The 12535-nt window shown below is 43.6% G+C and overlaps 1 protein-coding gene across 5 annotated transcripts; it reads left to right on the top strand.

The window, feature by feature from the left end:
• The first annotated feature begins 7990 nt into the window (after positions 1–7990).
• RPS27L (ribosomal protein S27 like) lies at positions 7991–11504 on the top strand. 5 transcript variants are annotated; one of them, XM_040492896.1, is made up of 4 exons: positions 7991–8111; positions 9000–9108; positions 9775–9885; positions 11308–11504. In XM_040492896.1, exons 1-4 carry the CDS (start codon positions 8106–8108, stop codon positions 11334–11336), a joined length of 255 nt encoding a protein of 84 aa, XP_040348830.1. In that variant the 5' UTR covers positions 7991–8105; the 3' UTR covers positions 11337–11504. The 5 variants fall into 5 exon arrangements, with proteins under 5 accessions (XP_040348830.1, XP_040348833.1, XP_040348832.1 ...); XM_040492899.1 differs by lacking the exon at positions 7991–8111 and adding an exon at positions 8226–8386; XM_040492898.1 differs by lacking the exon at positions 7991–8111 and adding an exon at positions 8454–8834.
• Positions 11505–12535: the final 1031 nt, after the last annotated feature.

Below are 12535 nucleotides of genomic sequence, written 5' to 3'. Positions count from 1 at the left end.
GAATTCTGTGGTCGTTCGGTCTTCTCATCACACCAAGTGGAGGCAGAGGAAATACCAAAGGCATGCATCAAGAAGGACCTATAAAGTTAGGAGAGAAAAAGAAGGGTTATGGATAAACCAGAGGGAGAAGAGTTAGTTCTCAAAGAAAGACGATCAAGCCAGTTACATTGAGCAGATGGCACTCTGGACATATTCCTGTGCCTGTCATGCTACTAGACAAGTGGGGGGATGACAGCACATCCTGATCTTAAGAAGCCTATGGACTTCTAAGGATGAGAACACACTCAGAGGAACATGAGGAGCGTGAACCTGCAGTACAAGAACTTGCAGAGAAAAACCACACAAGACAGCAGTGGTCATTGAGAAAGGATTAATGTAGGCAGTGCTGCAGAAAAGGGAAAGGTTACATTTGCATACATTTTTGCTGACCCCAGCATCTTCATGAAATATCTTCACTGTGAGCTGTGGGGAGACAGTGAAGTATGAGAGAACACCTGGCCTCTCAGTAGCTCACTTCTCCCCTGGAGACTCAGGCAGGCGATGAGAGGGTTTGCAGGAAGCAACAGCTGGAGAGACATGGAGACCAAGCACCTGGCCATCAGGGCAGGCAAGACGGTGCTGGCAGGTCTCACCTGGCTACCGAGTCTTGATGTACCAAATACTAATGATTTTTTTTTCCCCTCTGTATTTGTCCTTCTTTATACCTTTCAGCAGGAGTAGCCTGTAGTTCTTTTGGGCTTTGCTTTTGAAAATGTTGAGCCCTCTGGAGAATGGAGAGTAGTAGTTCTCAACCTTGACTCCTCCTGGAATTACCTGGGGAGTTATAAAAAACACTGTCGCCTGGGTCCCACCCCCATATGCTCTTAAACTGACCTGGGATGCTCCTCTGGTGATTCTAATGTGCAACCAAGTTTGAGTCCCAGTGACTTAAAAGGTTCCTGGACATAGTAAGAGAGAATAAGATCTACTAAAATGGACAAAGCATCTTGGAAAAGGAGGGAAGAGGGGAACTTCCGTGTTGCAATCTAGAGAAATAGCCTTGATTTGTTGTCTGGAGTAGTGGGAATCTGGGTTCTGGTTTTCGTAGAGTCCCACAGAGGAGGTAGGAAGGCTCCAGAGAGAATGCCAGTTGGTAAATCTAGGGCGGTGTTTCTAGGTCTGGGATCTGCATGCAAATTGCCAGGCCATCTTGTTAAAATGCAGATTCTGACTTAAGAGGTAGGGGGTGGGGCCTGAGTCTCCATTTCCAGAAAGTTCTTAGGTGATCCCAGTGCTGCCCATAACATGTCAAAGATCTTCATGGCTAGGACTCTAGGCTGTCTCTCTTAAGATTCCCATTTCCATCTGAAGCCACAACCTGTCAAACGTGAAGTGTTCCACAGTCAGGGGCAAAGGACATCCTTCTGTGACCTGGTCTGATTGAGAGCTGAAGGGCAGACAGTCCCATCTACAGATCTCCAAAGCCTGGCGGGCTAAAGAGGAGCATATCCTGGCAGGGGATCCCCATGTCAGGGTCCTGGTAGAGTACAAATGGCCCACTCAGAAGAGATGACTGAAGATAGCTTCATGTAGGTATTATTTACAAGGATGAGGCAGGGTTAACAGAAATGAACAAAAGATGGTGAGATACCATCCCTCAGGCAGGAGAACCAAAAGAGGAGGATGTATTGACTGGAATCCCATAAAAGCTGTAGGAAAGGGACACCTGAAACAACTGTTTCTTTTATTTTTATTTGTTTGTTTATTTATTTACTAGGGGAGGGGCAGAGAGAGAGAGGGAGAGAGAGAATCTCAAGCAGTCCCCACCCTGTCAGCACAGAGCACGACACAGGCTCCTTCTCACAAACCATGAGATCGTGACTTGAGCTGAAATCAAGAGTTGGATGCTTAACCAACTGAGCCACGCAGGTGTCCCTTTATTTTTATTTTTTAAGAGGCCTCACACCCAGCACGGAGCCTAATGAGGCACCTGAATTCAGGATCATGAGATTAAGACCTGAGCTGAGGGACACCTGTGTGGCTCAGTTGGTTAAGCGTCTGACTTCAGCTTAGGTCATGATCTTATGGTTAGTGAGTTCGAGCCCTGCATTGAAAGCACTGAAGGTGGAGAACCCACTTCAAATCCTCTGTCTCCCTCTCTCTCTGCCCCTCTCCTGCTCACACTCTCTCTCTCCTTCTCTCTCAAAAATAAACATCAAAAAAAATAAAAGACCTGAGCTGAGATCAAGAGTCAGACACTTAACTCACTGAGCCCTAGGTGCCCCACAACTGTTTAATTTCGAGAAGCACAGCCACATGAAGAAAATAGCCCACCATGGATAGATCCAGGGGAGCAAATACCCCAATATTTCTCTTCACCCACCTTGTGATTTCCTACTAATACCTCCCATTGGCCCAACTCAGGTAGAAACCTGAGGACAAGAGAACTCAGCAGACACAGTCCATCAAAGTCAGCTTCCTGGGCACAGAGAAGGGTGAAGGATGGAGAGCAGATCAGCTCAGGGAAAACCTAGCACAATCTCCAAGAATGAGGTGAAATGTTCTGCCAGGCCAGACTACTTAGCCTGTTTAGACTGCTATAACAATATACTCTAGAGTGGGTGGCTTAAATAACAGACATTTATTTCTCACAATTCTGGAGGCTGGCAAGTCCAAGATCAATGGTGTGGGCAGATTTGGAGCCCACTTCCTAGTTCATAGATGGCAGTGTTCTCACTATGTCCTTACATGGTAGAAGGAGTGAGGGAGCTTTCTCAGGCTTCTTTAATAATGGCACTAATCCCATTCATGAGGGCTCCATCCTGATGACCTAACCACCTCTCAGAGTCCTCACCTCTCAGTACCACCACACTGGGAAGTTAGGATTCAACCTATGAATTTCAGGGGGACACAAACATTCAGCCCGTAGTACAGCCCAGTGGGGCTCAGCTTCTGTCAGAAATTCAGCTGGCATGGAAGAGGAAATGACAACAGAGTTTGCACCTGAGACTCTTACCCCTTCTAGACGGGAGCTTACCTGAGAGTGTCAAACATCCTCATGAATGACAGGTGAACTTCAACCCCCCACAGCGGAGCTTTTGGGACAATGATCGTGATCCTGTTGGAGAACTGGTGAGCAGAGAAGAGGCGAGCTTTCAGAAGTTGCTGTTGATTTCAGGAATGTGTTGAGAGTAAGCCACTCAAGCTTTGAATCCTGACAACAGGTGGAGCACAGAGGAAGAGAAAAAGAATACAACCTTGTGACAGTTTGCTGATGACACAGATTTCTCTGACTTTCTCAGAAAAATACTTAGGAAGGCAGGAGTGTGAAGAGTTATCTTTGGGCCCCACCTCGTACCCCGAATTTCTTAAGACAAAATGAATCCCCCACCATCTTTCTGGGAAAAGAAGGGCACAAGCCAGAGGCACGCCCCCACTCCGGGGCAAGTAGGGATCTGACCTATTTAGAACTGGTCTTGGCTAGCCTGAAATTTAGCACCGGTTAAGTTCCTGGCTTAATTGGAACACCTGTGCGCTTTCCCAGTGTCTGAAGTTGACAAAGGGGGAAGGGAGCGGAGATGGCTGCGCACTTGTTAGGCTGGTACTGAACAGGAGATAACAGAAGCACTTTCTCAGACGTGGCCAGGTAGAACCGCTGGGGAGTTCTCAGCAGTACACAGAATTCCAACTGGCACTTTGGGAAGCCAGGTGGGGGCTCCTTGCGCCAGATCCCTGAGAGCAGACTGCCAAGGCAAAGGGGCTCTGGGTCCCTTAATCTGCCAGCAGTGCAAAGACAGCGGGACATTTTAGGAGACGCTTAGCTTTGGAGGAGGAGGCAGAGTTGTGGCATCCAGGTCTTTCTGACCTTGAGTTTTATTTCCCATGCAATTACTGTGTCTCAGAAGTTGAGGGTTTTGACACTGTACGGGGCATTAGTAAGGAATGGAAGCAATAACTAGGAGTGGTCATTAGAAAGTGTTCTGAGGGGGGCGCCTCCTGGCTCAGTCGGTTAAGTGTCTGACTTCGGCTCAGGTCATGATCTCATGGTTGGAGGAGCCCCACATCCGGCTCTCTGGTGCCAATTTCAGATCCTCTGTCCCCCTCTCTCTGGCCCTCCCCTGCTGGTTCTCTCTCTCTCCCTCCCTCTCTCTCTCACAAAATAAATAAATAAACTTAAAAAAAAAAGTGTTCTGAGGCCTACTGCATATCAAGTGCCAAAATCAATTCCAGGTTAATTAAAAAGTTAAAGAATGAATACCACAACAAAAGAATTAGAAGAAAGTTTAGCTGATCCTAACATGGCCAAGGCCCGTGAAAACACAAAAGCAAAAAAAAAAAAAAAAAAAAGGAAAAACCAATAGTTTGAAATAAACATATACACGCAAAATTAAAAATTTCTGTATAGTTTTCAAATCACAAAAAAAAAAATTAAACAGGATAAAGTTAACAGGAACTAATGAGTTGGGAAAACACTTGCAGCATATGTGATTACTGGTTAATGTCATTAACACAGAAAGGAAGAAATGGGTGATCACCTCAATGGAAATATGTGAACTGCCAATAAGCACTGGAAAATATGAATTAAATAACAGTGAAATATGATAAAATACCATACAGTTCTTCAGGATTGACTGAGATAGGGAAAAACATAATATCCAGTATTGTCAAGGGTAAAAGAAAGGGGCATCTCAAATATTTATAACTGGAATGTAAATTGGTTTGATTTTTCTGGAGGGTAATTGATAGTTTATATTATTATTTTTTTTAATGTTTATTTACTTTTGAGAGAGAGAGAGCATGTGCACACAAGTGGGGGAGGGGCAAAGAGACAGGGGGATAGAGGATCCCAAGCGGGCTCTGTGCTGATGACACTTTAGGTGCTGACAGCACTGAGCCCCATGTGGGCTCATGAAGTCATGAACTGCAAGATCATGACCTGAGCCAAAGTCGGATGCTCAGTTGACTGAGCACTCAGGGGCCCCGGTAGTTTATATTGTAAACCTTACAATGTGCATAACTTAAAAAAATTATTTTAAATGTTTATTTATTTATGAGAGAGAGGGAAAGATACAGAGTGAGAATGGGGGAGGGGCAGAGAGAGAGAGGGAGACACAGAATCCAAAGTAGGCTCCAGGCTCTGAGCTGTCAGCACAGAGCCTGATGGGGGGCTTGAACTCAAGATCCATGAGATCACGACCTGAGCTGAAGTTGGATGCTTAACCGAGTGAGCCACCCAGGCTCCCCAAAATGTGCATAACTTTTGACTCAGCAGTTTGTCCTCTAGGAATTTATCTTAAGGAGATAATCAAGGACGTGCACAGAGACTTACCTACAAGAATGTTTACGACAGTGTTATTTTAACAATGACAAATTCTGGGGAGGGAGTACTGAATGTTAAGATTTGACAGAATTGGGGAGTAGCTACATGGGTCTTCATTATTGTATTAGTTTCCTACTGGAACAAAAAACCGTAAAGTTAGTGGCTTAAAACAACGTACATTTTTTAGGTCACAGTTCTGTAGTTCAAAGTCCGACCTGGGTCTCACTGGGTTAAAACTGAGGTGCTGGCAGGACCGTGTTCCTTCTGGAGACTCCAGGGCAGTGTCCATTTCCAGCTTCTAGAGGCTGCCCGCATTCCTTGGCTCAGGCTCCCCTTCTTCCATCTTCAAATCCAGCAACACAGCATCCCTCAGACCTTTCTTTCATCACCGCATCTCTTTCCCTGACTCTTTGTTTTCCTCTTCCACTTTTAAGGACCCTTGTGATCACATCGGGCCTACACAGACAATGCTCCTAGTTAGCTAATTAGCAAGCTTAATTCCAGTTGTCATGTAACCATAGGTCCTGGGGATTAATGCTGAAGTCTTTGGGGGTCATTATTCTGCCTACACTACTGTATTATAGTTCCATATACTTATCTTCACAAAATGGTATTTTGTAATATTTAAAAAACCTAAATTCAACGTCCACTTTAGTGTATGGATGAAAGGAGGCTATATATTGATAGTATGAATGCTGTGTGCGCATTAAAAGTCATAATGTGGGGGCGCCTGGGTGGCTCAGTTGGTTAAGTGTCCAACTTCAGCTCAGGTCATGATCTCACAGTCTGTGAGTTCGAGCCCCGCGTCAGGCTCTGTGCTGACAGCTCAGAGCCTGGAGCCTGCTTCAGATTCTGTGTCTCCCTCTCTCTCTGCCCCTTCCCCGCTCATGCTCTGTCTCTCTCTGTCTCAAAAATAAATAAAAACATTAAAAAAAAGTCATAATGTGGGAAAACATGTAACACGGAGCAATGTTCATTATATAATGAATGGGGGAAAATAAAGTCTACAAAAGAATATGCACAAGATAACATTTATGTAAAACCCAAACCCCAAGTATATTACTATTTACTATGCAAGTAAATAAAAAATGTTAGGAAGGTCAAAATGTCAATAGTGTTTATCTCTGGATGGTCATTTTAATTTTCTTCAATTTTTCTCCATTTGCCAAAATGTGTGAAATAAAAGGTGACTGACAATGTTATCTAGCACATTTTTCTCCTTGGTATCCTTTTAATTACACTTGCTCACATCCATCCCTCAAGTTCATCCTCATCAAAAATACTTCAGTTCAAAGGGGCACATGCACCCCGATATTTATGGCAGCGCTATGAACAATAGCCAAAATATGGAAAAAGCCCAAATGTCTGTGACTGATGAATGGATAAAGAAGATGTGGTATATACATACAATGGAATACCAGTCAGCGATGAAAAAGAATGAAACCTTGCCATTTGTAACAAGTGGATGGAACTAGACGGTATTATGCTAAGTGAGGTAAGTCAAACAGAGACAGATACCTGATTTCCCTCATATGTGGACTTTGAAAAACTCAACAGATGAACAGAGAGGGAGGCAAACCATAAGAGGCTTTTAAATACTGAGAACAAACTGAGGGTTTGGCGGGGGGGGGGGGCGGGGGGGAGGTTAAATGGGTGATGGGCATTAAGGAGGGCACTTTTCGCTGGGGAGGTGGGGAGACACCTGGGTGGCTCAGTCAGTTAAACATCCGACCCTTGGTTTTGGCTCTGGTCACGATCTCAAGGTTTGGTGAGTTCAAGCCCCATGCTGGGCTCCATACTAACAGTGCAGAGCCTGCCTGGTATTCTCTGTCTCCCTTTCTCTCTGCCCCTCCCCCACCTGCACTATCTGTCTCTCTCAAAATAAATAAACCTAAAAAAAATTAAAGAAAAAAAGGCAGGCACTTTCGTGGATGAGCACTGAGTGTCATATGTAAAAGATGAATCACTTGGTTCTACTCCTGAAGCCAAGACTACACTGTACATTAACTAACTTAAATATAAATAAAAAGAAAAAAAAAAAAACACACCACATTTCAAGTCTGGCTCTCAGTGACACCATTTTTTTCAGGCCCCAGTTGTCCGCGGAGGCAGGAAGGGACCATGCGGTGAACTAAGCCTGGCAGCGAATCCTGCTTCTTAAAAACTTCAGGGCGAAGCTAACCCAAGGCACAGCCGCATCCCACAAAGAACTTAACGAGTATCTTGGAAGGTGGATGCTCAAGTATAGGAACCCTTCATAATTTCTCCAACACGGGTTAACGGTTTCGATTGACGCTACTATTTTTTAAAAAACGAACAGAGAACGGCGGCGAGAGCCGGGGGCCTGGCGACCAGGACCGTGGCGGGGGCCACCCACCAAGCCCGCCGGGTTCCCCTATGCCGCGGGGCTCAGGCGGCCGTCAGCGTTCCCCCTCCGCGGCCTAAGCCCCAGGAGGCTTCCCAGCCGGACACACCGCCTGAGCCTCACTCCGGGCACCGCTGGCTCGACGCGCAGCCCTACGGCCGGCGGCCCTGGCCCAGGAGCCCGCGAGGCTGGTGCGGTTCGGGCGTTCGGCACGAGGGGAACCTCAGGGCCTCTCCCGCAGCCCCTGATCGGCTGACCCGGCCGAAGCCGACCCCCACCACCGAGAGGAGCGCCTAGAGCGGACCGGCCCGCCGGTCCCGACGCTCCGCTCCGCCCAGCCGCCTCTATCCCGGAAGTTGATGCAGCTCGCCAGATCGCGTGCTGCTCGTTAGGGGTGTCGCCTTAGAGATCGGGACTGGCTGGGATTGCGAAAGGATCAACATGCCTGTGAGTTGTTTACTTTCTGGCTTTCCGTTTATTTCGGGCTTCTCTGTCTAGGGGTCCTGGGGGCGGGTTAGCCCGACGCTTCCGCGGGCCCGGGGGTCCCTGCCTAACGCATTTCAGGGGCGCGGATCGCGCAGCTCCTCCGCGCGTGGCGGACTTGTTGGGACTTGCCTGGACGGCGCGGCGTGTCGGGCCCTGCATGGGCGTGGAGCGGGGTGGACCCGGGGCCGCCCAGTGCTTAGGTCTCGAGCCCCTAGCTAGGGGGACACAGCTTCTCGGTAACACTCAGCCTTCTTGGGTTTGGGTGGGCGCTCGCGAGACTGTAGTCTTTGGAGTCTTTTTGCTCTCCTTGTGCTTGGTGGTTCTCTCGTCTCGGAAGCGATTTTCTGCTGGTTTCCTTTTTCAAAACTGTCTTCGCAGTTACCTTACTTGTTAACTGCATCAAGGACAGTCAGGCTTCAGCCGCTCAGAGTTCCTGTCAGATCAGATGTTGAACCCCGGGGGCAGAAGTCACCCCCGTGTTGGCACACTCCGGTCTACCTCAGCGATTTCTACTTTCAGCGGGTGCACGGTTGGGGTCAAGTTCTTACTTAGCACCACAGTGTTGTTTTTATCGGAGACTGTTACTCAGCAGACTAAAGAAGAACGAGATTAACCTTACCATATGCTTCTTGATCGTCCTAGAGTTCCTTGACCGGGACGTAGAGAACACAAGCATTATAAAAAGTATGGATTAAAGTTAACAGGCTAAAAAAATAACAAGTATCTGGCATGTTGCGTCGGCTGAGTATGACTTTTAATTCCCTTTTTTGCGTGTGTATTTTAAGTCTGGTTAAATCTGCCACCATTGTGGATTCATTCTGGGAATAATAATACGTTTTTTTTATTCAGTTGGCTAGAGATTTACTCCACCCGTCCTTGGAAGAGGAAAAGAAAAAACATAAGAAGAAACGTCTAGTTCAAAGCCCAAATTCCTATTTTATGGATGTAAAATGCCCAGGTAAAATTTCAGATCTTAATTCCTTTCTCAAGGAAAATTTCTGAAGGGATTGCTAATGTGGTGTGTATGTTTAGATCCCTTAGGACCCTTTGTTGACTAGCAGTGGGATTACAGAATTGGAATGTCAAAAGGGACAGTTTCCTAGTAAACTATTCAAACCATAGAAAGATTTGGGGGCGGGGGTGGTGAAGAGGAGACTCCAAAGGGGATATGACATTTGACTTACTAAGTGTGAAGCTATGCAGATGGTTAGTTTTCTTGAAACTAATCATGAAAAGTATGTTGATTCTTCAGTGTAAAGCTGTGCTGCCCAGTGTGGTGGCCATTAGCCATAGGCAGCTACTGAGCACTGGAAATGTGGCCAAAATGGGAAATAGTCCTTAAGTGTAAAATGTACACCTGATTTTTAAGATGTAGCACATACACACACAAAAACCATATTGATTACATGTTGCAATGGTAATAATATTTTGGAAATAGTTCAATAAAATATATTACTAACTTCACCTGTTGGCTTTTAAAAACATTTTTTATGTGACGTTAAATATGTGGCTTGCTGTTGCAAACATTAAAGTCTTAATCTTTTACGAAGTCTTTGCTAGAAATATGTTGAACAATATGCTTTATTTTCTTCTGCTTTTCGCTTTCAATTTGCCCTTTTTCTAGGTTGCTACAAGATTACCACGGTTTTCAGCCATGCTCAGACGGTGGTTCTTTGTGTAGGCTGTTCAACAGTGTTGTGCCAGCCAACGGGAGGAAAGGCCAGACTCACAGAAGGTATGTCATTTGGCCGTTTCTAACCCAGTGATGAGATTTTATGATTATAAATGTCTTCCTTTGCTAAAAACCAGTTTAAAAGAAATCTTAAATTCATTATTACCAAAATAGTTGTATCTTTCATCGTATGCTCTTTCAGTAAAGAGTACCCTGCTCAGATGGCTAAGTTTATATTCTTGACTTTGTAAAGAACTCATGTAACTATTATTTTTCTTAGTTTGGAACACCTAATTCTGTTACAGTTAGTCATTTAGTTTGTTTAACTTGGAATATTAAACATAAGTCAAAATGGAGCCAAACAATAACTACATACAATAGGACATACAGATTTTTAAAACCATAGAATTTAAAAAATTCCATCATAAATATTTTGTTTCATATATAGTTGATGCATTTGACTGAAGACAGTTTTTATCATTGCTGGCTAAGCAACAGAAAACGAATGTATAAATTAAAATGCCAGAGGTTTTGATTTGTGAGTACCTGCTTAATTAAACATCTCATTTAAAAATTTTTATTTATTTATTCATCTACTTATTTAAAGACTTTATTTTTAAGTAATCTCTACCTCCAGTGTGAGGCTCAAACTTACAGCCCTGAGATCAAGTCACATGCTCTACTGACTGAGGCAGCCGGGTGCCCCTAAAAATCCCGTTTGAGTTGCTCTTTCACTTTTGTGCACCAAGATAAAAAAAGAGTAATTATGAATATTGTTTTCCATAGTAGTACTTATAGATTTATAGTTCCATAATTATATTTGAAATTTGCTTGTGATATTTTGGGGAGTTGTGAATTCCACATTGTTCTCACCAGAAGAGTTATAAGTGGTTTGGGAACTAATCTAAAATCTATTTTGTGTGAGCTGGTGAGATCTAAGTATGAGGTCAGCATACGATATTTAAGTGTAGTGTTGCTCTCAAAAGTATACTTGCAAGAGTTTTTAAACCTTTATATCATGCCATGATCTTGGAGTTTTGTGCCCATGTGCTGATGGATGATTAATAGGGTATTAGAGTTTTCCTAGCAGACTTGAAGAGCATCCTAATCAAAATTAGTTTCTTGGGAAGTGATTCAAAATAATTCCTAAAAACTAAGATTGCATTTTCTGATAGCTGGCGTTAAAGTTTTAACTGTTGAATTTAGGCTCATGGTCTTATGTAGACTCCAACATAGCATTTGAATAGTTATAGTCACATCAGAATAAATACAGGAATAATAGTTATAGTCACATCAGAATAAATTCAAATGTACAAGATTTATTATAATAAAGTTCTAGTATAAAAGGATAAATAACGTATATATGAATGTTAATCTAATATTCCTAAAACTTTGTTTTTTTAATTTAAAAAGTACTTTTTGTCATTAAAACTATACTAGAGATAGAGTACACTTGTTTAACGTGCTCTTGTGATTCCTTTGCAGGGTGTTCATTTAGAAGAAAGCAACACTAATGATCACACAACCTCTTGAATTTGTGTTCTATCGCAGAAAGCCTTATCAGTTCAATAATTCCGGTTAATCTACCAAGATAATGTAATTATGTTTAATTTTGTAAGGTATACAACAGTCATCTCCTATTTTGGTGTCAGTTTTTCAATAAAGTTTTGATTATGGGCAAATTCCCCTTTTTATTTTTTTTAAAGTATGTGTGAATATGCTATATGTTTATATGTATACTGTGTCTGTGAATTTGGTATAAACATTTTAAGAAGTGTATTCTGATTAGTTTGTCTCATTTCAGGACTGGAAACCCTAAATATTTGATTCTCAGCCCTTTTCCAAATTGCTGTGAGTGGGCTAAACAATTAAAAAATGGAAAGAAGTCCATTATTTGTTAATTCTAAAAATAGTTTGCTATTGTAACTATGGAAACACATTTACAGAAGTACATATTTAATGCTGTAACAATCAGTCTAATTACAGAGTAATTATAATGTAATGGTTTGCGTTTTTGTGGCCCTAACATGCTGTATAATTTAGTAGAATAACTGCAGCTGGGGTCTGGGTTATAGGAAGCTCCTTTTGGGGTAGGAAATTTGAGAGGAGACATCAGGAGTAGCATGATTTACCCCAGGATGTCCTGGTTGGGAATGGTAGATGGCATGGAATTCTCTGATCCAGACACATGAGCACACCTGATTACAGATGTGTGTTGAGTGGCTCTGGTGTCTCCTTGTCATTTTGATAGTTTATGGAGTGATCCTAGGGAGCTAGGAAGTGGAGTGTATCTCCCTCTAGCCACATTGGACTGCTTGTATTTGACTTGTTACCTTTAAAGTAGGCACTTAAGATGGGCCTTTGCTATCAAGAGATGTTTCTATATATTCACCCCCAATCTGGAAGGCTGATCCTTAAACATATTCATATACAAGAGGAATGTGGCACAAGAACTGAAAAACTTGGGGCACCTGGGTGGCTCAACCTGTTGAGCGTCCGACTCTTGATTTCTGCTCAGGTCACGATCTCAGGGTCTTGGGATTGAGCACTCCATTGCCCTCTGCATTAGGCTCCATGCTGAGTGTGGAGCCTGCTTGAGATTCTCTCTCCCTCTGCTTGCTCTCCCCTGCTTGCCCTCTCTCTCTCTCAAAAAACAAAAAACAAACTGAAGAACTATCCAAAGTTTGGAATGTATTTAATATATGGAGAAGTA

Source organism: Herpailurus yagouaroundi, unplaced genomic scaffold (assembly GCF_014898765.1).
Source record: "Herpailurus yagouaroundi ecotype Mexico unplaced genomic scaffold, PumYag 184, whole genome shotgun sequence".
Classification (NCBI taxonomy): domain Eukaryota; kingdom Metazoa; phylum Chordata; class Mammalia; order Carnivora; family Felidae; genus Herpailurus; species Herpailurus yagouaroundi.
Note: the sequence above shows the minus strand (reverse complement) of the source record. Positions and strands in the feature narration are given on the sequence as shown.